Source organism: Stereum hirsutum, assembly GCF_000264905.1.
Source record: "Stereum hirsutum FP-91666 SS1 unplaced genomic scaffold STEHIscaffold_11, whole genome shotgun sequence".
NCBI lineage: Eukaryota > Fungi > Basidiomycota > Agaricomycetes > Russulales > Stereaceae > Stereum > Stereum hirsutum.
The window spans coordinates 1,059,429-1,080,991 of record NW_006763141.1 but is presented as its reverse complement, the minus strand read 5'-3'; the positions used below and the strand labels follow the sequence as shown (position 1 = coordinate 1,080,991).

The following is a 21,563-nucleotide window of genomic DNA, read 5'->3' as shown; positions in this document are numbered from 1 at the left end:
TGTTTCTCTGTATCATCGCTTGATGTGAGCTTGAATAGATTCCTGTAATGGCGATTCCTATTGTTCCAGTCGCTAGCTCTTCTGTAGACGTGTCGTATTTCTGTGTATAATCTATAAATATTGTGGTCAACTCGAATATTCGCAACGACTCGTAGATAGAGCAATCGCAGTCCATCCACTTCGCCACTGTGGCCCGAGGCCTGTCGCCGATGTACGCCACTCCACAGAGCTATAGGACCAAGACCGGAAAAGGCGGAGACGACTCACCAATATGCTTTCTGGCGCAACAGCGACGAGATTCAGAAGCGTGAGTGAGCCTACAGAGCGACATGGGAAAACGAGATTATGTAGATGAAGGTAGAAAACCAACGAATGCCGAGATTCCTTTGAGCCCCCAATACCTAGCCAGTTCTTATACTCTCAGTTTTCCCTGCCTCATGTCCTCTATCAACCACGCAATCGCCCATCCATCTATCCAGAGTCGTTCCTACTTCCAAGGCTAGAGCCGTTCGTTTGTCCTTCACCCATTCCGCGTCAAACGAGCGAAATCGTTCCAGTTCGAGGATGAAAGTGGGGTGACTCGTCTGGAAAACTGGTAGACCATCGATGAGGTATAAATCATCACAAAGAGAAGGAAAACTGGGCAAATTTATCGACTGTTCGCCGTTCTCTGAATATTCACGAACGACTTTGCCGGTCGGCCAGCGGCGAGAGCCGAGTTGAGCTATACAGCAGTTCGGAGTGGCACCAATTCTGGTCAGAATTGTGGCGCAGTGATTCAGAAAGGACAACCTCGATAGAGCTTCAAACATCATAGCATTCAACAACCCCTACGTACTACTAAACGCTATCACCACAAATCCACGCATCCCACAAACAGAGAAAACCCAGAAAAACCCAGAGATCCCCACCAACAGAATGACCATGTAACACCGGCAATCGCGTGCATGCATGCGCATCAAGCGTAGCTCGTACGGACGAAGAATGGAGTAAAAGTGAAAAAAGCACCCTATATGAACATGAACATTCGAGTCGGGGACTCAAGCTCTCAGTGGGAAAGTTAAAAAGGCGAGGGATAAAGGGAGGCAGATAAGTCGACGGAAACACGCAATGCAGGAACACCAAAAACACGACAAGCACAAAACAATGAGGAGAGAAACCGAAAAGTGAAAGGGGACAGTAACCAATAAATGAATTGCGACGAACTCTAGAAAGCAAATGACCACGCAATACTCATACAACAAGGAAAGGGTATCCAGCAAGAAATGAAAAGAGAATTGAGGAAGAGGAGAGGAGAGGTATAGGCGTATGGGAAGGTTAGACCATCAAGGCATTGAGACGTCGAAATGGCGTCTACAACCTCGAGATCCTCGACTTGATCATCCTCCTATCCTTGCTGCTCTTCTTGTCGTCCTTCCCGCTCGCAGCAGCGCTCTCCGTCGCAGCCGCGGACTCGGAGGCCGAAGCACTCGCGGCGTCGGTAGCCGAAGCTGCAGCGCTCGAGGCATCGGTAGCCTTCGAAGATGCGGTAGCTGCATCCTTGGAGGCAGACGCAGACGCGCTCTTGGAGTTGGAAGTCGATGCGGAAGCGGAAGCGCTCTTGGAGTCGGTAGCCTTTACAGAGGCAGTGGCGGTAGCGGCGTCCTTAGAGGCAGAGGCAGAAGCAGAGGCAGTCGCGGCACCCTTGGAAGCAGAAGCAGAGGCGGTCGCGGCATCTGTGGCAGGAGCGGAGGCGGAGGCAGAAGCAGAAGCGGACTTGGAGCCCTTTCCGGACTTGCTGGACTTGCTGGTGGAGGTGGCGGCAGCGGAAGAGGCAGAGACGGTGCTGTTACCAGCGGCGGAGGAAGCAGAAGCAGTGCTGTTGCTGGCGGAGGAGGAGACGGCGGCAGATGCGGAGGTGGAGGAGGTGCTGTTGCCGACGTTGGCGGAAGCGGTGGCACCATTGTCGGAGACGGTGAACTAGGGAGGGGTGAAGAATACAGATGTCGGTAATCATGGACATATAAAAAATAATGAAAGAGGGGAGGACTGTTGACGCACGTAAATCTGGTCATCACAGGATCCGTGCTGAGCAATCGCAACGAGCACAGGCTGATGGTTCGCCGCCGAGTTGATGCTCGAAAGCTTGTACACACCAGCCGGCAATCCACCCGTCACAGTCACACTAACCGCGCCATTGACCGCAGCCCCGTCAACACCCTTGAAGAACGCAAACTTCGTCGGATCCGTGGGCGTCGTCTGCGTCAAGCTGCTCAACTGTTCGACCACCACGTGGGTATGTCCGACGATGTTCCCCTGCGAGTTGACCTGCTGAGGAGCGGAGTAATAGTTCGACGCCGCGTTCACGAAGTTGCCGAGCTCGAGGTTCTTGACGTTCATGACAATGTCAAAGTCGGTGTTCGCGGCGATGGTGCCAAAGTTGGGAGGGTTGGAGAACTTCGAGGAGGGGATGTTGGTGCTAGCGGCGATGACACCCATGGGTGCGGGGTTGCACGAACCGGTGGTGATCTGCTTGCCGTTGGTGATAGGGAGGTTGGTTGTGGCGCAGAAGTTGATAAAGTTGTTGCTGGAGGTCAAGGAGGCGACTTGGCCGGCTGTGGCGTTTGCCTGGCCATCCTGCTCGAACCCGGTTGCGATGACAGAAGAGTCAAGGGCTGCAGGCAACGAGTCAACTAGTCAGTGCCACATTCATAGACCATAAGATATGTGAGCGAGAACATACTCAAGGCGGTCTGGAGGTCACCAGAGTTGCCACTCGAGGTAGATGCAGCGGTGTTACCACCGGTCACAGACGCGATAGCAGCGGAAGAAGTCGTTGCTGAGAGAGGGGACGAAATAGTAAGTAAAGAACAAACTCGACTAGAAAGTAGGTTTGACACGAACTCGAACTGCTCTTAGATCCGCTGGAACTCGAACCAGAGCTCGAACTGCTGGACTTGGAAGAGGAACCCGATTTGGAGCTCGAGCTACTCGAACCAGAACTCTTTGAACTAGAACTGCTCGAACCGGAGCTGCTGGAGCTGCTACCAGACGAGGAGACCGCCTTGGTAGCGGCCGAGGAGGCAGCAGTACTGGCCGCGGCAGGCGTAACGGTGGTGGTAATGGTCATTGTGACCGTAGCAAGACTGGCAACATCCTAAAATTAACATGAAACATGAGAGTCAGTCTAAAAATTATGTCTGTGTGGGGATAGAGAGGGTTTAAAAGAAGTGAATTTTCGCGCACAGTACTGCAGGAAGACTCATCTTGCTGGTTAGCGAAGGACCCTGCCTTGCTCGAGTCGTAATGAGGCACGGCCTGGGCCGTGAACGCAGAGAATGCGAGCGTCAAGAGCGCGAAGGAGATCGTCTTGCTGAACATGATTTCAGATTATTGGTTTTCGATTTCGGGTTCGGTGGAAGGAGCGTGAAGTGAGCGTGTGGGAAGAAAGTTGAAGCAAAGGGTTCGACGACTTTGAAGGCGAATGAAAGGTTGGGGATAAGGAAAGAAGGTGCTTTGAGAGCTTGAGGTCGAAAAGAATGAAGGGGGCAACACCAAACCGGGGCGTTAGCGAAGACTCTGGGGCGCACTAGGCGGGAACGAAAGGAGAAGAAACAGAAAAGCTAGCAAGCAGCGAGAGCGAAGGATGAAGGAGAACTGAGCCCGACCGCTCTGCGTTCCTCGACCTTTATAAACCACACGGCCGTGTGGTAACAAGTGCCTGCGCCGCCGTCCTGGGAAGCGGAACCCAGCCTCGACAACGCGGCATTTCGTCCGTCGCTCGCCACACCGCGGCACAGCAGTCTCTTCTTCCTCTACTACTTCCTCTCCAGCCTCAAACTCTTATGTTTTCTTTTTTGTTTTCTGCATTTTCTCGATGGTTTGGGCTTAACCTTTGCTTTCGGCTTGACCTCGAGCCCTTCAGTTTGCATCCAAGTCAATTATGCTCGTCGTCCATGGCGACCCGCCACAAGTCTAATAATACCCATTCCACCCGTTCGACTGGTAAGTGCTACCAAAACAGTCTTGCCGTGGAGAGGATAACGTCCGACTTCCCACCTCCTACCTACAGAGCGCGCGCATCATGCATGTGTTGGTCCGGTCAACAAGCCGTATGGTATGGATCTGCCCGTCTCGTTTCCATATCAACACCAACACCTATGTATAGCATCTTCCAACTTTCTTCCATCTTCTTCCGAGTCGCTATGTTTTCAAGATGTGACTGGCCCAGATGCAGGGAGAACATACGTATCCGGCCAATCGCGTTGTTGAAAGGCAACGCTCGAAAGCTTGTTGATACTCATTGGGGAAGATACATGTTCGTGCACAAGGTTGGTCCGTTTCGTTGTCCAGATACACGTTTTGAGCATCGCTGGCAGCAACATCGTACAAGGAATCTTCCATCATTCCATCCCTCTCACAAGGTTCAAACATTCAAGCGACCTATTTCCGCCACACAGGAATCCATTTACCCTCTCTGCACTGGTTCAACTCGACGCTCATTCTTCTTGTCTCTTCCGATTCAGCGCCATAGTGAACGGTATCGGGTACTACTTTGATCCAGGCCCTTCCGACGTCTTTCTCAGATCCGAGTCTCCAAGTTATAATCATAATATCTCACTCCTTTCCGCCGTCGTCACGGTGAAGGCTCTCGTGATTGACGCCAGGTCCCTCATCACGTCCACCGATGATCCTATATGATTATTCTGATTCCTATGGGCTCCTATCGAATGGCGGCGTTGGTGATTGGAGCCATGTTGACGATCCAGGACAACGCGATCCACATTCACACTCTCTGAGGCTGTTTCTTGATGAGCTCACTTCGTAACTCAGCCAACTTACAAACATCACTCGTGACACTTTACCACTCTGCTCTGCTCAACGGTTCATGCAAGCGACTCATTTGACCATGGTTTCTCCGCGTTGACGAGGAAGGATAGTAAGTAAGTGTCGCGCTCGTCATGTTCGTCATCTTGACTGTCGTCCAGCAACGATCCCAGTCTCTAGGCGACAAACATATGGACGGACCATTGGTCGTTGAGCCATTTCGGCGCTGGCGCTCGACAACGCGTACCTCGAACTTCCTTTCTCGCATCCACAATTACACTGCTTCTTTCCGCGCTGTTCCTCAATTTCTTCCGTGCCGACTTATCAGTCATTTCACTTTGTCCGCGTAGGTCGCCGTACGCGCTAAGTGTACGCTTTGACTGCACAACCATGTACCCCGACACCCGCCCTCTGCGCAAAACTCTACTGTGGCGGACTAGGATCCTGGACAGATGGGCTTTCTCGCTCGTTTATTCAATATCCTGTCTATGACATGCAAACAAAATGGCACATTTGGGTATTCCGGCATATAGTTAGTGCCATTACAATTATATGGGGAGTCTGATGTACTAAATCATCACGAACGAATATTTTGCGACGACGACTGGGGAAAGTGGCATAACAGGGAAGCTGGACGCGCGCCGAAAGGGCCCGGCTATTGCCGAATGGGTGGCGAAAAAGAGGTCAAAAGGCGCCACACCCCCTTGCCCACCGATTTCGTACACATAATCGTTATAGGACCAGCAACAAAAAGTACCCATAGCGCTCCATTATGTACCATTCTATCTGCTCAAGTATTTGTGGAATGTTTCACGACAGTTTGCACTCGAAATTCATTCGGGTGTTTGAGAGGTGCAAATCTGGCCACTTCTATAAAATTGTGCTCTCTGGAAGCCAAACAGTCTGGTAAAAATAAGCAGACCACGGCAACAAAAGTAGTTGGCTGGGGCTCCAAGACTATAAACTTTTTGTATGAGGAAGATGATAGATGCTGGAGCTAGAGCCTCACGAAGTGGGAGCCTCTTGTGGCGCGTTAGCCAGAGGATCCCCCCAACAAAAGATGTCACACGCAAAAGTAGGCAACCATTGTCTGCCGGAATAATTTGGAATCACTTATGGCATGTCCGTGTTTATGCCCCACATATACCTTCACGAGCATATAGGCTGATATTAAAGGCTGGTCGAGGCGTCCATGTCGGTTGAGCTCCCTACATGTGGCAAAATTGCCACACAAACCCCATCTCCGACAACATTTCACCATGTTCTACAAGATACTCACGAGAATAACACAAAGTATTTTTGCATAGCGCACGGGAGGGCATATACCTACAGTTTATGTAGAGACAAAAAGGTATGAATATGCCTGCTTAAAATTCCAGAAAACTTTGTCCAGCTTCTATGTCCGTCCAGCTTCCTAGTCCGCCACAGTATCTTTCTCCCTTCCCTCTCGCGTGTGGAGCTAGGATCATTGTAGCAGAATTCCGATACAACGCAATCTCGTCCTCGCCTTTTACTAGGACGAGCCTTGTGCGGTCTTCACTCAAATGCTGCAAACCAATCTTTGGACTCACAGCTCACTCCGTGAGTTCGCCCACCATCTCTTTTTGCGTCTTATATTGCCGGTTCGTGGGGGAGCCTCCATGTGTATACCTCGTTGTCCCCGACACCTCTTGGCAGCTGATAGCCAGTAACTTTCGTTCTGTACGCCAGGTACGCTCTTGCTTTCTCAGACCTAACGTCGCGACGCTGTGCAGTATTAGGCAGCCACTCCCCTGTCTCCCGTCGTTCGAACGGTAGTTGATCCTGGTTGCCCGCTATGGCTTGGTATCCGTGGACTTACATAATCCCCTGGACTGGCGCCAACCCCATCATTGTTCTCATCGTCGTCGCCATCCACCGACCGTGAACGTGGCAGCTCGTGTCAGGCAGACTCATGATCCTACACCCATCTTTCTTCCTCTCGAGCCATCCAAACGGCTTCCTTGTTGAGTTTCATGGGAATATGTGCATGCTCTAAGTGTAAGCTCATGCTTTGCGTCTCAACTGGAGGCGTAATCTTTCGCATGCTATGATTTTCAATCGCCGATCCTGTCAACTTGGATGGCTGATCTTCCCCTTTCTTTTGATTGTCCTTCGTATTACCACTGCTCTCGATGCTCTGTGATCTTCATCTATTCCGTCTTTCCGTGGATCTGATCGAACCTGGAACCGGTGTTGCTCAGACGCTAAAGCCATGTAGTCTCATGACCCATTGTTTCTCACTCTGTCAGAGTAATATTCTGATCATAGTTGCTAGTAACTGCTTACAGGGCAATCATATTCTGTCTCTCTCCCTCTCCCTCTTCATTTTACCCCGGTCACTGAAGTTCGGGTGATAACCTGACGGATGTGGATGGGATACCGTAAATCCAGGCGAGAGAGTTGATCTGCGATGAATCCAAAGCATCCACTGGATGAAATGGTACACCATCCCTCGGGCCTGCCGACTCAAGTCTTGGGCGAAGGATACACACTGCCGCTCTTATCCCACCGCGCACCGTATGGACTTGTACATCAGTTAAGCAGCTCACTTACCATGCCGTCTCCTGGATTTTATTTCTGATCCGCGGTATCTACTGTTGTGACCAGGTCGTGGCGTAGAGATTTATGCAGTCGTGAATGGGCTCCCTGGACAGCCATGTATCCTCCACACACTCGCTTGTGGTACAACGTCCGAACACCAGCTATGGATATTACGCTGAGGGAAGTGTCGACAGAAACGAAGATATCTAGTGGACCGCATCGGCGGCCACAAGCGAGGGTGTCATCGCCTGCAGCTTTCTCTTCACCGTCACCTGTAGGTTCTTTTTCGATCGCTTTCCACTAGTTACAAGTATTGTTGGCTCGGTATAAATCCCCCTAGTTAGGTTTACATCTCTGTGATCATGACCTTGTCTTTGCCTTGTCTCTATTCTGTGCTTCTGGGTCACGACCCTGTAAGCTGTTTAAAAGATAGAATAATTGTACCACCTACCCCCATACAAGTAATCGAAAGTCGCGCCTGCTTGTGGCCTGTGAATTTTATCTTTTTTCCGATTTGAACAAGAAAATTCAATCTGTCGGAATGAGTCGATCTTAACCAAATGGTCTTCACGATTCATTTAGGCCCTCCGGATTGTGGTCGTTGTTCTGCTGTGTTGGGTGTTGTGGCGCCACGCCACACAAATAAAACGTGCCGCGGTCGACACGTTCACCGCAAGTTTACCGCAATCCGCCATCGAACTTGATCCTGAACCACCACCAGCCTTTTCCCTAGCAGTTGATTCCCTCGCACTATCTAGATATCATAGACTCGTAGTGCTGATCTATACGATTTATCGAACAGATGGACGCATCGGCAGACACTTTGGGTGGCAGTGGAAGGGGAGCCCTTCCGAGAGTTCTGCCTCCGGAAATCTTACAACGTGTTCTCAGCGAATACTCTCCCCTTCGCAGATCCTATGCGATCCTCGCTCCCCAAGACCTAAAATCAGCATGTCTCGTCAGTAAATCCTTTCAAGTGATGGCGGAGCGAGTGCTATACAGACACATCCGTGTGACCTGTCATCCGCTATGGGATTCGGACCACAATAGAAATAAACTTGCGACTTTACCAAACATATCCAGCGTCTTGCTTTCGGAAAATGTTGATGACAACACCAGAAGCAGGAGGGCGCGATATGTAAGGAACATCGAGCTGTACCATCTGAGGTATGCCAAAGCAGACACACTCGTACTCGACTCGTACAACTCTCGCTGATGTTCCGTACCGTCAACTCATCTTGATTTCTTTTCGGCTCAAGTCAAAAACTATTCGAAATGTCCAGCCCCTCACTGAACGTATCGTGGGGCTCTGTCATCAAAACTCTCCTAGGTTCCCTTCCCAACCTACAATGTATGAACTTGGTCTCCGTGATGGGATGGCAAATGGATATGGCCAATCCCACCAGCGACCTCGGCGTCAAACTTCTGCTCTCCGATCCTCCACTCAAAAAAATACCACGACTCACCTCCTTCTCACTGAACGCGGTTCTCATCGACAACCCGGGTATCTATGCATTCCTTGAATTGCATTCTCAAACCCTACGAACCGTCAAAATCCAACACGGGCCGTATAGTGCCTCCTACGTCGGCCCTCATGCGTCGTCGATATGCCATCCGAGGCTTAAGACACTCATCGCACCCGACGGCTACTTCATTCGACTGTCTCAGGAACAGCCCTCATCAGAGGCAGGGATGTCGAATCCATCGATGCCTGTGTCACTGACCGAAGCTTCCATCACCTGGCAAGACGTCGGAGCACCCATTGACTCTCCCATCGCTTCACTAAGCACTTCATACGAAAGCCTTACCTCCTTAACATGTCGACGTCTTGGAACGAACGAGGATCTCTTCGAGCTTCTCGCAGGCAGCTTCACGAACCTCAAGTCGCTGACGATTGATGGGTGTGACCTTAGAGCCCTGGACAGACGTAGCGACGGAGCCCCCGCGCCCACGGCGATGGTATGCGAATCACAATTGAAAGTGTTAAGTCAATTCTCATCAGCAGACTGCAATTGTATATAGGAAAGCATCAAACGCGTCGCAGCTACTCTCGAGACCGGCTTTCCATCGCTCGAGGAGCTCTGTTACCAGACCGACGATTTCAAGCACTACACTCCCAACCCCAACTTCAACGCCAAGTCAGAGAAAGATAAAATGATCGACGTCATCCTTGTAGCATTACTCGCTAGGGAAGGTGTACCTGGTGTACTCATGATGAGACGGTGTAAGCTTCGTAAGTACCTGCATGCGTTCATCCTTCCTCACTCCGGGGTCCTGAGCATGACTCGGGAAGAATACCTGCTGACAATCTGGCCCAACTTAATATATTGTTCCGTACAGTTGGGCGCGATCACGAACGAAAAGTGTGGGCGTACGGAACTTACATGTTTACAAAGTGCTAACGGCTCGCGAGCATGAACATGGTGCTGGAATGGATGTAGCGTAACCTGAGCATGACCTACATCTTACGAGTATGGCCAGCTCTTCTTGAGCTCGGAGCAGAGTAGAAGGTCGGAGCGAGGGATCGGTCAAGGAAATGTACTGATTTGAACGAAGACAGCGGTTACATTTCAGTTTTTGACAAGGGACCAGTATCAAACGAACAGAAGTAAACTCAAATTGTATGCATCAAATTATGAATACAAAGGTACATTACGATCTAATAGGACCACAATCTCTAGTGGGCAAGTAATACAGGGGAGGAGCCCATACTCTAACGGAGCTCAATTACTGATACATATGGAGAAGGAAACTGAAGGCATGTCATGTACAAGTCGCGAAGAGGAAATAGAAGTAAGGAAACATAAGAGGAGTCGGGATTAATTGAGGACAATTTTACGGCGAACATTCCATACAGGTTTTTGTGAGGCACAAAAAAATCTATATCTATATAACCGTAGAAACAACACCCGAAGCAACACTCGCAACATTCGACGTCACATTCTCAACTCCTGCGGTAACGGAAGCCACGGCAGAAGAGAGCGCATCCGGGACAGAAGAGACATCGCCTGTGACGGATGCGACGTCTGAAGAGAGGGCGCCAGCAACGGATGATATATCGCCAGTGGCGGTGGCAATGACTGAGGAAAGGCCGCCTGTAGCGGTGGGGACAACGCCGGACAGGATAGCGCCCACGGCGGACGTGACGGGGCCAAGGTCAGAGGTGACGTCGGAGAGGATGGAAGGAATGAGCCCGCGTTTATTCATTGTGACGATCGTTGCCTCGCTGGTCGGGACGGAGTCCGAGAGTAAAAGGGAGACGGAGGCTGAAATGGTGGCGGAGGCGGGGACGTCGGAGGTGAAAGAGCCGACGTCTGAAGTGACGGAGATGGTGTCGGAGGAGAACGTGGAGGTCGTCAGAGAGGTGGAGGTTGACTCGGCGGTGGAGGTAGGAAGAGAAGTCGATACGTCCGAAGTGAAAGACGCAGTGTCGGACGTAGCAGACGCATACGCGGAAGAATGGTGATGCCTAGAATGCGTAGGGAACGCCCCCGAGAGGATCGACCCCAGCGCCGAAGTGAACGGCCCAATGCCGCCTGTGAAGTCGCTGTTCGAAAACGGAGGGATGAAGTTGCGGTTGTTGTTACTGTTGACGACGCTGGACGTTACGGAGGCGATATCGGAGGAAAGGACGGGCGTGGTGGCGCCGACGTCGGACAGTGAAGGGGAGAGGGCCGTAGCGGTGGGGAGGACGTCGGAGAGGAGTGAGCCGACGACTGAAGTGATGGGAGCGATGTCGGAGGAAAGGCCGGAGACGAGGTTGGGGATGAGGTTCGGTTCACGGCGCTCGGGGATGGACACTGCGATGGCGAGTGAGACGGAGGAGAGGAGAGCGGTGTAGTGGGTGAGACGCATGACTAGCGGTGTGCGTGGCGAGGAGAAGGTTTTGGTGGTAGGGTTGTTGTTTGTTGGTGGATTGGTTGGTGGATGGAGGAGACTACTTTGGTTTGGAGAAGACTGTGAGCTGATTTGAGGAAAAGAGGAAGCCGTCGAAGTTGCTTATATACGATTTCTCTCCTCAGTAGTTGGAATGAACATGACATTGACGATGCCGTCTAAACAGTTCAACGACATGCGTAATACCTGAAATGGGGTCCTCGACCGCGCGGTGACATCTGTGACGCATACGCTCCAAAATTATAGTGAAAACTTTTCATTCTTCCGCCCTTACCCTGCGTTGCGATAGGAAGAGCCCAAAGGCGCTTGGAGTAACCGCCACCCAAATGTCCCGATCCGTTCACGCGTAATACCACCCTTGACGTGCGACGTGCGTCGTACTTCACTATAGCGCACGCGATGCAAAGAGAAAGAAAGTAAAATAAACGGCGGCAATGACGTTGCATGAGTTCGAAGAAGCAGGCGGGTGGCGAGTGCGGATAAGACGAGGTTGATGCTGGGCCACAACTTTGCGTGCATAACGCACAACATCGAAGGAGCGCAAATCCCGACAGTAGACGAGCCTAGACGAGCGAGCAGAATTCATCAAAAGCCAATAAAATCGTCATATCCAAGCGATAGAGGTCTACCGCCGACGTCGGGTAGCATCGGGGATTCGGGTGTGGAGCGATTTCTATCCTTCGCCACCCTCGATGCAAAAACCGACAAGGAAATTGCGCCACAACGAATACCGCACTGAGACATCCCGCAGCGTGAAGGATCTGCATTGAGCACGTTGATGCGTTTGTCTTCCGCATGCCATATTTTGTACGAGCGTACATAGACGGGCGGAAGTTTCAGATGTGGAGGGCAGACGGGCGGTGTCGTTACGATGGCACCGATGTGGCAAGTACACCGTGCTATACGCCACGCGAGCAACGCGGATCGTGTGTTTCCTTCATGTACGTTCAAGTACGGTGCCTCAGAAGGGCGAGGAGCAGTTCAGCACTGAAAGAAAATCAAGCAGGCCATTGTGCGTCTACACGCCCCGCGCGACGCGGATTATGTGTCCGCACCTTGAAATATATTCAACGGCGAGGACGCGAAATGCATTCCCGACCTCGAACGGGAAACATTGATAAGTATATCCTGCACAAACGAAAGCAAACAGAAGCTCAACAAAGCAGGCCAAAAGGAAACAATAACTTAGAGGTGACTATGACCATGACCGCGGCAACACACACCACACCTCGCCATGTTGAGTATCATGCGAAGTGAATACCGGCGTCGTGGAAGGCCGAGAGTAGTCTGTGTAGGGCCGAAAGCGGTCAGTCAAGTGTATGAAGAGTTATACCAAGGAGATAAGACTCACTTCAACAGATCGTTCACGTCCATTTTCGCCGCCCTCTGGTCATGGTAGCCCGATTCTGTCAGGATACCCTCCACCCTCTCTTTCATGCTCATATCATCATCAATCATCTAGACCACGGATGAATCCAACATGTCAGTTTGGAAGCAACACAGGAAGACGGCGTCGAATAAGTAGCAAAAAGCGCACCTTCTCATTCTCCGCACACCAAGTCTTCCAATTCTTCTCCAACATCTCCACCACCCCCTTCGCCCCAAAACTCGCATGCACAGTCTTATTCCTCCTACTAAACACGATCCTCCCCAGCCCATCGAACTCCTCAAACCTGACCGGCGGTGGCGGATCCAGTGGAACCACCCTAACCACACTACTCTCCACATTCGGGGGCGGCCTGAAGTTATTCTTGCCCACGTTCATGATGAGATCGACTTTTGCGTAGAGTTGGACGTTAGCGGAAAGGCGGGACCACAGGGTGGAAGCGGGACGGGCGACAAGGCGGAGGGCGAATTCGCGTTGGAACATGAGGATAGCGCAGCGGAAGAGAGGGCGGTGGGAGAGGAGGCGGAAGATCAAGGGAGAGGAGATTTGGTAGGGGGTGTTGGATATACAGACGTCGAAGTAGGGGAGGGTTGCTTTGACGAAGTCACCGATCATGATTTCGAGCTTGCGTTGCTCTGGTCTGTTCGTAGGATTGACTGTTAGTCAGGACACGGACGTTGGGTACGGGATGGTAATACACACTTTCCCTGGACACGTTTTGTGAGTTCGGCAGCCATGCGAGGATCCATCTCGACTGCTGTACAATGTTTCGCTTTTTCGAGGATACGGACAGTCAGATTACCCGTTCCTGGACCGACTTCGAGAACTTTATCTGTCGGTCGTAGGTTTGCCTGTCATATTCATGAGAAGCAGATACTTGAGATTCCGAGTGCCTCTGATAGTTCACCTTGTCGACAATACTAGGTCAGAATCATCGTCAGAATAAAACCCACAATAGAGGAATCGGGGAAGGAGGGCCACAGTGGCCCGAAGCTGAGACGTCCAAAGGAAAATAACGGAGGGAGAAAGCAGGTGGAAAACACTCACTCTTGCGCAATACTCGGGTTCTTCAGAATATGTTGCCCAAATCTCTCCGTGTTGAAGATCGGATTATGTGCTGCATCTGAGCTACCGCTTGCTTGGCCTGATTTTGATTTTGAGGATGAGGCTTTTGCGGAAGGCTGGTGGGCCTTTGAGAAGCGATCGCTGGTTGCTCGAGGCATTTTGTTTATTTCTCACTCGAGTCGAGTGATATGATAGATAGGCTGGATGAGGTGAGGCGATGAGTACAGAGTTCAGGTGAGCATTGAGCAGGTCGTTGCAGAGGGGAAAATGGTCGTGACCTCGATTTCGGGTTAGGGTCGTCGTGGTTACGCCACACACGCGTCTGCGTCGCGTCGCGCATCGTGTTTCATCTTGAACCATCACGGTCGACTGCCGTTCGTGCTTTCCTCTAGTATCGCTAATAACTGCCTAGGTATGCCGTTGCCTAGCGTGTTTATCCTATTTCAATATTTGAACGTCATTTGAAAGGTTTGCGCTCCCTCTCACCCACATATCAACTGGCATCACCCAAGGCGCATCGACTTCAACGCGTGAGAGTCTCGTCACGACAGTCCTGCTGCTATCTCACTATTTAAATTCAGTGCGCCTTTATTTCTCTCTATACCAGTTAATGTATCTAATTATGGTCTGCAACTGCCTTCATTACAGTTTACGATCCGAGACGAAGTCCTCCCGGCGTCTAATACGGCTCGCCACATCGTATCGTTGACGTGTATTTAAGCACTGTGAGTTTGAAGTTTACTCTTGGACTATTAGCATTTTTCTCCTTATAGTTTGAATGTAAGTCCGTGCGGGAGGGAGCATGATACTCGGCTCCCTACCTAGCTGATAGCATGACATTCTCACAGAACGTTGCTGTGGCACCATCAACGCCGTCGGTCACTATCCTCATGGTATGACCATGATGTGCTACGTTGCGTCCTTTCCTGCTGCTTTAGCAGTACCCACTACTTTCAAAGGGTCAGGTTGTAGTAACCGTCATTCTTGTGGCTCAGAGGGTGGTGCATACAGGTCCGGGAGCGCCATGTTTCGTTGGTGTCAGCACCAAGTGCCATACTCGTGTCCCCAACGCCTTTGTTTCGTGCTCGGTATGCTTCAAATCTAAACGGGACTGTCTGCATTCTGGGACGATTGCTCGAGGCGAAGCCACTCACCATCCCTGTCGAAAAATTTCTTCACACTCCACGCTCATGTCGTATAATCCAGCACTTCCGAGACCACCCTGAAGCTTTTACACTTCATCGTACAAGTCGTATCTTCTGGTTGTCAGTCTTTGTTGGACCTTCACTTATCCAAGACCTATCGCGCACAGGATTTTGACCATTTTGACCACACACGCCACTCCGCCCAATGTCTTCCTCCGCTTCCTACCTCCAAGCACTCCTCTCCACCTCTTCCGTCCCTCCAGAATACCAACAAACCATCGAATCCCTCATATCCTCCCCCAACTCTCCAGAAACTCAAGCCATCGAAGCCCTTCTTCGCCTCGTCTCCAACGGGCCCTGCCCTCCCTCCGCCAACCTCCAAACACAATCCACCTGGTCCTCATTCCAGACACGGGTCACCGAAACATTAGCTTCCCTCATCCCAGAAACGAGCACGGGCACAAACGGGACGAGACGAAAACGTTCTCCCTCGCCCGAAGGACCTAGCACGCCACCCAAAAAACTCAAACCCTCGCCCTCATCCTCGTCCGCACTCCTAGCCACGAACCCAAACCTAAAACCAACGACAGAAGCTCAAGATCTTCCACTATTCACCCTCCCCGCCCTTTCGCTCACCTCTCCCCTGCGCAAAAAGCTCACGATCACGATCCACCAAGCTTCCCTACGCCTGACGAACCCCACGACCAACGCCCTCGAATACCCGCCTATCCCACTATCGCAACTCAAACGATGTTTCTTACTCCCGACAAGGGGAAAGGCGAAGTTACACTGGACCGTCATATTGATGAGTGGAGATGTACCAGACAAGGCGAAGGGTGGAGCGAAAGGGAAGGCCAACGACAAGGAGAAGGATACAGCGAAGGAGAAGGAGGTGGCGAATGTGCAAGTCACGTTCGGAATCGACGCAGAGCCAACTACAGCGTTCGCCACCACGACATACCCCACTTCCGAATCCAAATCCGAATCTGAAAATGTCCCTTCAACGACCACTCACCCCAAAGGAACGCCCTCTAGACCTTCCCTTCTAACGTTCCTTTCCCATCTACCCGAAGCCTGCTCCCTCCACACTCCGGTTCCTCCTTCCATTCCTTCTGCTTCCCTTGCCTCTTCAACGAACCCAAAGACAGACCCCGACGACTCATCAGCCGCGACATCAACTGGGCCCATAGCTCGCGGCATCACGGCCTACCGCGGCGCCAAGGAATCCACCATCTGGTTCTTCAAACAAGGTCTGCTTCTCGAGTCTAAACCCTGCGAGTTCTGGGCCCTGCATGATTTAGCCCCGCCGAGCGAGGAGTCCGAGGCCGGGGTGGCGGGGTATGAGGAAGGGGTGAGGATGTTGAGCGCGACGGGGCGGACTTGTTCGGTGTTTTTGAAGAGGAGGGCGGAGAGGGTTGGAGGTGGCGATGGGAAAGAAAAAGCGGGAGGGGCGGATGGAAAAGGGAATGGCGCGGGGGAAGAGGAGGAAGAGGAAGAGATGATGGAAGGCGAGGAGACGGAGCTGGGGATGGTGGATGGGAAAGAGCAGGAGGGGATTAGGGAGTGGGTGAGGAAGTATCGATCTTCTTTCGGGCGCGTTCCTTCCTCTTCGTCGTCATCTGCATCGAAACCACATCAAGCCACTTCTTCGCCGTCGAAATCGAACGCGAACGGAAAAGACAGCAAGGGAAAGGGCAAAGCTCAAGAGACGGACAAGATGGAGGTAGACGGAGAAGGCGATGGCGAGGCAGATTCGGACTCGGATTCGAACTTTGAGGTGGATAGTAGTGATGACGATGGAGGATCTCCTTCGTCTGGTTCGGATTCCGACTCTGAGGGTGACTCTGATGGGGGCTCGAATGCGAGTGATGCGGAGACTGGGGACGAGGGTGAGGATGGCGAGGATGACGAAGGTGGCGGTAGCCAGGAGGAAGAGGACGAGGAAGAAGAGGAAGCACTAGACCCGAAACATCATCCCCTTCTGCGGCCAGGGGCTATGCCGAAGAAAATGTCGAAGGCGACTATGGACGCCGCTGTGGGTATGGTCCTTGGAGATATGATGGGCGGAGGGTCGAAAAAGGACACAAAAGGGTCGAAGAAAGTAGTGGAAGTGGTGGAGATGGATGAAGGGGAGGATGGCGAGGATGAGTTGGAAGATTGAGCGGATGAGCGAGACGATGATGTTATATTGGGAGGTGACCTGTGCGGCATTGAAACGGGCTAGGTCATGCAATCGTTTGCCAACGAGGGCTTAGATGTGTATGAATACTGCGTGCTTTGAACGATACGAAGTGCGATCTCCGAGCGAAACAATGTGCTTGGTGGCCCTAGTGTGACGCACCAATTTCGTCTGGCAGCATAACCACGAGACGATCTGAAAGTTGGATCAGGGAGAAAACTGTTCCATCTCGCCAAGGACTTCATCTTGAGCCATCCGAGTTTTCAGCAGGAAGCAGACACTTCAAATATAATCGTGAATCACTCATAAGGTGGTTGAAGGCAAAAATTATTCAATTTCAGGTCGCAAAAGCGTCAGCCAGAAGAAGCGCAGAACAGATACTGGTACACAGTTCAGCTCAGTTTCAGTAATGATAATGCTAATACAAGTTCAAGGACGCAAGAAACAAAGACGTGAATGAGACGTAAGGTATCCAATGTGGCTGGGTAGAGTCAAGTGGATGGAAATACAACGTCACCGGCACCGATCTAAGACTCTGTGTATGTATGGTAAGTTGTGAAGGTAAAGGGGTATGGGCGAAGGAGAAGGTTCTGATCGTCTAGGCTCTAGTGAGGTCTCCGAGTTGGTGAAGGGCCGGAAGACCGGATGGTGGATGTACAAGGAAGAGTGTAGGCGAAGGGAACGCTGGGGAATACAAAGAGTCTAGACGTGGCGTGGCGTAAAACGATTACGGATGTGTGGATATGGGGGTTGTGGGTGAGTTCGGATAAGATATTGATGTGATGAGCAGAAGAATAAGAGTAACTGAGGCCCGAAAGAGAAGAAGATGCACAGGCAGAACAGAAGACATCAGATCATGAGAACCTTGAAGGAAGAGAAAAAGTTGAACGAATTCGTAGCCGTGAGTGGTGAAACGTGAAGAGTAAAAATCGTTCCCTTTCCCATTTTTGATGGGTCGCGTCGTCAGGTAAAAAGGGGGAGATGAGGCAATTATTTGTGGGCGATATGATCCGTCTCGTGTTGATCCTTCTCCATGATCTCCTTGGGCTCATGCGAAAGCTCTGAGTCCGAGTGGACAACCTTGTGGTGTAACTTGTGAGAAGGCAGGAAGGGGCGCTTGCCGGACTCGAAGATGGCTGAGATCTCTTCGAGACTGCGGCCCTTGGTTTCGTGGAAGAAGAAGAAGACCTGGAGAGATTTACATGTGAGTCGAGAGAGCAAGACAGACGTGGTGTACGAGGAAAGGAGAAAGACAAGGGACTTACGTGGAGGAAGGAAGCGAGACAGAAGACGGCGAAGATGATGTAGGTCTTCCATTGGATGTTGCGGAAGGCTGGAGGGACGAACTGTGGGTAGATCGAACGAGAAAGTCAATGACTATTCCGAAGTACACGCGGCAATAGACACGTACGAAGGACAGCGCGAAGTTCATAATCCAATTTGTACTCTGTTAAACCTCGTCAGCGACAATGCTACCGTCGACCGGAAGGGAGAGAAACTTACAGTGGCCAAGCCAGCACCAGCAGCACGGGCGGGCAAGGGCATAATCTCAGAGATGTAAACCCAGCTGAGGGGAGCTATACCAATCTGTCAGTGCTTGTCCAGGTGGGAATAATCAAGAAAGAACGTACCCCAGGTGACGGCGTAAGTAGCGACGAAGAGGAAGCTGCAGGCGATGACACCTTTGCTGGGGGCACCAGAGATGGTCCACCGGATATCGGGGTTGTCGTCGATACCGTCGACGTAGTGGCCGTAGCTGATATTCGGAGTTCAGATCAGTACGTGTGAACGAGTTCGTAGACGGTGATCGGATAGCTTACGTCGCGAGAAGGCCGGAGGTGGCAAACATCCATCCAGCCATGAGAAGAGCACCGATCAGGAGCGTTGGGCGACGACCCCACTAGTTGACGAACGCCAGATTAGCGATAGATGAAGGGAAGTGAAGACAAGAAGAGCATACGTTGTCGACCCACAGGATGGCGGGGATGGTCATGACGAAGTTGATAACGTATTGGATGGACGACGAAGTGAGGTTGGTGTTGCCAGTCAAACCAGCCATCTGGAAGACGTAGACAATGTAGTACATCATAACGTTGACACCCTGCAATTGACTAACCAGGCGAACATCAGAAGCGGACTAGCGGCAGATAATATGATTGAACGAACCTCCAGACTTGGGCACCGACAGCGCAGAACGTCCGGGTCAAGAGCTGGGGCCTAAATAGGTCGAGGAAACCGAACTTCTTCATGGTCTCCTCAATCCTGACGGCCTCTTTAAGTTCAGCAATCTCCGCCTGGATGTAGGGATCATTGACTTCCATGCCGTGGATGCGTGCCATGATGTACTCGGCCTCTTCCCACCGACCCTTGGTACCGAGCCATCGAATGGACTCAGGAAGGAAGAGAAGACCGAAGGCGAACAGGACGCCGGGGACGAGCTGGAGACCCCAGGCAAGACGGAAGGAGGTAGTTCCGGCGATGAATGAACAACCGTAGGAGATGTAGAACATAACCTATTCGAAGAGGTTTGGGTTAGGAAACGCACGCGTATCAAAGGCTGACTGAACTCACGAGGATACCGAGGGTGATGGAAAGTTGCTGAAGTCCAACGAGACGACCACGGATGGCCTTGGGAGATTGCTCGGCGAGGTAGGCAGGGACTTGACCACTAAACATTCCAAATCGGTGAGCAACAAAGTTCGAAAGGGGTCTGACGGGATTAGACTGACCTAGTCCAACCAACAGTGACGCCCTTGACGATACGACCGACGACGAGCATGGCAACGTCCTGAGCCGCACAGGCCAGGATACACCCAACAATCCAGAAGACAATGGAGACGAGCAGGCTCTTCTTACGGCCTAGTCTGTCAGAGACGTAGCCACCGATGTTGGCGCCGATGAAGGCTCCCGCCGGCATAGCTGTAAGCAGTCTCGTTAGTTCGACGGAATCATTCCAAGGCGAGCAGAAGTCCACATACCCGCAGTAATGCCACCCCTTACGAACGGAAATCAAAGCGAAATCGTAGATGATTTGCACCAAGGGGGTCCCATGACCAGGTCAATTGCAAATTCAGCCACTGGAACTAAGAAAGATGAACGTACTGAGTGATATCATCAGGATGGCCGAAATAATCGAGGTAGGAATCGACGGCGAGGAAGGCGGAGACACTGGAGATGTCAGAACCGAAGAGGAAACCACCAATAGTGGAGATAGCGCCGAGGGCGTAAGGATTATAGAACGTCAACATGGTGACGAAGGATTCCCGACGTAAGCGGATAACGCTATGTACGGGGTAGCTGGGGAGGCTAGGGAAGATGTGTGGAGACGAGTGGGGATGCGAGAGAAAAAGCTGGAGGAAGGAGCTGAATGAATTTTCCCAGCAAGCCCCAGACGTATTTAAAGGCGGGGAAGATAAGTTTTTTTTTCAGACTTCGATGACATCTGGAAATGGAACGGTACGAGTCCAGCCAGACGAGGGGACCAGCGTGGCGAGGCAACATCTGTCATCGCGGGAACCATTCTGCAGAAGTCCGAGGGCAGTAGGATGGCCCTTTCTTGAGGGAGATTTCGGAAGAAGCTCCGCTGCGCGAGGGTCGCGTACTCGAAAAGCCTGGACGAATTCAGAGGCACGAGAGCAATTTGACGACAAAGAAGACTCGCTAGTCATGCATAAGTGGTCTTCTCCACCCACACAATCGTCGAAGCTACAAGCTGCGACTATTCTGAGGTCGTTGAAGGCAGCTCTCACGACGATGGATGGTCCAATGACTCTGTACTCTTCCGCAACAGTGTGCAGACTCCACATGACCCGGGTGGCATTGACCGCCTCGACTTGGAAAGGACCACAAATCTCCACACCCCGCCGGGGTCCTCTGGGGCCCAACTGGGGCCCAGCGTGTGCCTCGCCCCCGCGCAGAGGCGTGCAAAGCTGAAGAACATTTCTGACGGCCTGTGGGCGGCGGAAGACAGCGGAAGACGGAAGATCGTACCCTCGGCACGGAACGGTTGTGTTTCGATCAGTTCTTTTGCGTTGTCAGCCAAAATACAGTATGCAACGGATCTTGCTTTTTGTAAACTGCTCTATCTTCTAGTCGATAGGGTAGAAGAAATATGGTGCAAATTGCGTACATATTGCGATTTTCCTACAACGGTGTACTTGATATCTTGTATACGTGCTCTCCTGTGGAATTTTGAAGTTGTCCTGGGACAAAGCGAAAGGATGATCGGTGAAAGTACCGACAACTATCATCAGAACTCCGGCGGATATCACCTTGAACCGTAACCGGATGCAGATCTGTTACGCCTAGTTTCATTTCATCGCTCGGCCGACGAGGGGTGAGTTAGTTAGCGATCCGTTTGAGGCAGGTACCTTGCAGTCACAATAAGTTGTGGATAATATCCTACGCTAGTCCCCACAGTGTTGACGACCTCTGTCAGTGCCAGCGAGCTCATTTTCTGGTGCAGAGGTGCGACAACCCGGAAAACTTAGGAATCTCGGGATAGGCCGAGTTCCTGGGAGAA

The 21,563-nt window shown here is 51.6% G+C and overlaps 6 protein-coding genes across 6 annotated transcripts; 2 read left to right on the top strand and 4 right to left on the bottom strand.

Moving 5' to 3' along the window:
• Positions 1-1,078: 1,078 nt before the first annotated feature.
• STEHIDRAFT_82405 (uncharacterized protein) lies at positions 1,079-3,251 on the bottom strand. The gene is made up of 5 exons (XM_007306286.1): positions 3,226-3,251; positions 2,884-3,136; positions 2,723-2,818; positions 2,086-2,654; positions 1,079-1,777 (listed from the first exon to the last, which is right to left on the bottom strand). Exons 2-5 carry the CDS (start codon positions 3,107-3,109, stop codon positions 1,646-1,648), a joined length of 1,023 nt encoding a protein of 340 aa, XP_007306348.1. The 5' UTR covers positions 3,110-3,136; positions 3,226-3,251; the 3' UTR covers positions 1,079-1,645.
• Positions 3,252-9,057: 5,806 nt separating this feature from the next.
• Positions 9,058-9,920, top strand: STEHIDRAFT_148509 (uncharacterized protein; the record flags this gene model as incomplete). The annotated part of the gene is made up of 3 exons (XM_007306524.1): positions 9,058-9,327; positions 9,391-9,601; positions 9,709-9,920. 3 exons carry the CDS (start codon positions 9,061-9,063, stop codon positions 9,768-9,770), a joined length of 540 nt encoding a protein of 179 aa, XP_007306586.1. The 3' UTR covers positions 9,771-9,920.
• A 334-nt stretch (positions 9,921-10,254) lies between these two features.
• On the bottom strand, positions 10,255-11,223 carry STEHIDRAFT_112843 (uncharacterized protein; the record flags this gene model as incomplete). Its single annotated transcript, XM_007306523.1, has 1 exon — positions 10,255-11,223. One exon carries the CDS (start codon positions 11,221-11,223, stop codon positions 10,255-10,257), a length of 969 nt encoding a protein of 322 aa, XP_007306585.1.
• A 1,086-nt stretch (positions 11,224-12,309) lies between these two features.
• Positions 12,310-13,932, bottom strand: STEHIDRAFT_170161 (rRNA adenine dimethylase). Its single transcript, XM_007306522.1, has 6 exons — positions 13,700-13,932; positions 13,560-13,572; positions 13,355-13,503; positions 12,803-13,292; positions 12,617-12,723; positions 12,310-12,552 (listed from the first exon to the last, which is right to left on the bottom strand). The coding sequence occupies exons 1-6, from the start codon at positions 13,873-13,875 to the stop codon at positions 12,510-12,512; spliced, it is 978 nt and encodes a 325-aa protein (XP_007306584.1). The 5' UTR covers positions 13,876-13,932; the 3' UTR covers positions 12,310-12,509.
• A 1,135-nt stretch (positions 13,933-15,067) lies between these two features.
• STEHIDRAFT_170160 (uncharacterized protein) lies at positions 15,068-17,051 on the top strand (the record flags this gene model as incomplete). Its single annotated transcript, XM_007306521.1, has 1 exon — positions 15,068-17,051. One exon carries the CDS (start codon positions 15,068-15,070, stop codon positions 17,021-17,023), a length of 1,956 nt encoding a protein of 651 aa, XP_007306583.1. The 3' UTR covers positions 17,024-17,051.
• Positions 17,052-18,031: 980 nt separating this feature from the next.
• On the bottom strand, positions 18,032-20,678 carry STEHIDRAFT_148506 (general substrate transporter; the record flags this gene model as incomplete). Its single annotated transcript, XM_007306520.1, has 12 exons — positions 20,144-20,678; positions 20,020-20,036; positions 19,771-19,960; positions 19,613-19,709; positions 19,208-19,554; positions 19,002-19,152; positions 18,862-18,941; positions 18,673-18,797; positions 18,545-18,618; positions 18,453-18,488; positions 18,307-18,387; positions 18,032-18,229 (listed from the first exon to the last, which is right to left on the bottom strand). Exons 1-12 carry the CDS (start codon positions 20,287-20,289, stop codon positions 18,032-18,034), a joined length of 1,542 nt encoding a protein of 513 aa, XP_007306582.1. The 5' UTR covers positions 20,290-20,678.
• Between the last annotated feature and the right edge of the window lie 885 nt (positions 20,679-21,563).

Coding starts and splice junctions, on each gene's coding strand:
- STEHIDRAFT_82405 (XM_007306286.1), bottom strand. CDS start 3,109: ATGACCATTACCACCACCGTTACGCCTGCCGCGGCCAGTACTGCTGCC. Junction 2,655..2,722: donor TGACCTCCAGACCGCCTTGA/GTATGTTCTCGC, acceptor CGTTGCCTGCAG/CCCTTGACTCTTCTGTCATC. Junction 1,778..2,085: donor CGGCGAACCATCAGCCTGTG/CTCGTTGCGATT, acceptor CAGCAAGTCCAG/CAAGTCCGGAAAGGGCTCCA.
- STEHIDRAFT_170161 (XM_007306522.1), bottom strand. CDS start 13,875: ATGCCTCGAGCAACCAGCGATCGCTTCTCAAAGGCCCACCAGCCTTCC. Junction 12,724..12,802: donor GGTGTGCGGAGAATGAGAAG/GTGCGCTTTTTG, acceptor TCCGTGGTCTAG/ATGATTGATGATGATATGAG. Junction 12,553..12,616: donor GACGTGAACGATCTGTTGAA/GTGAGTCTTATC, acceptor GGCCCTACACAG/ACTACTCTCGGCCTTCCACG.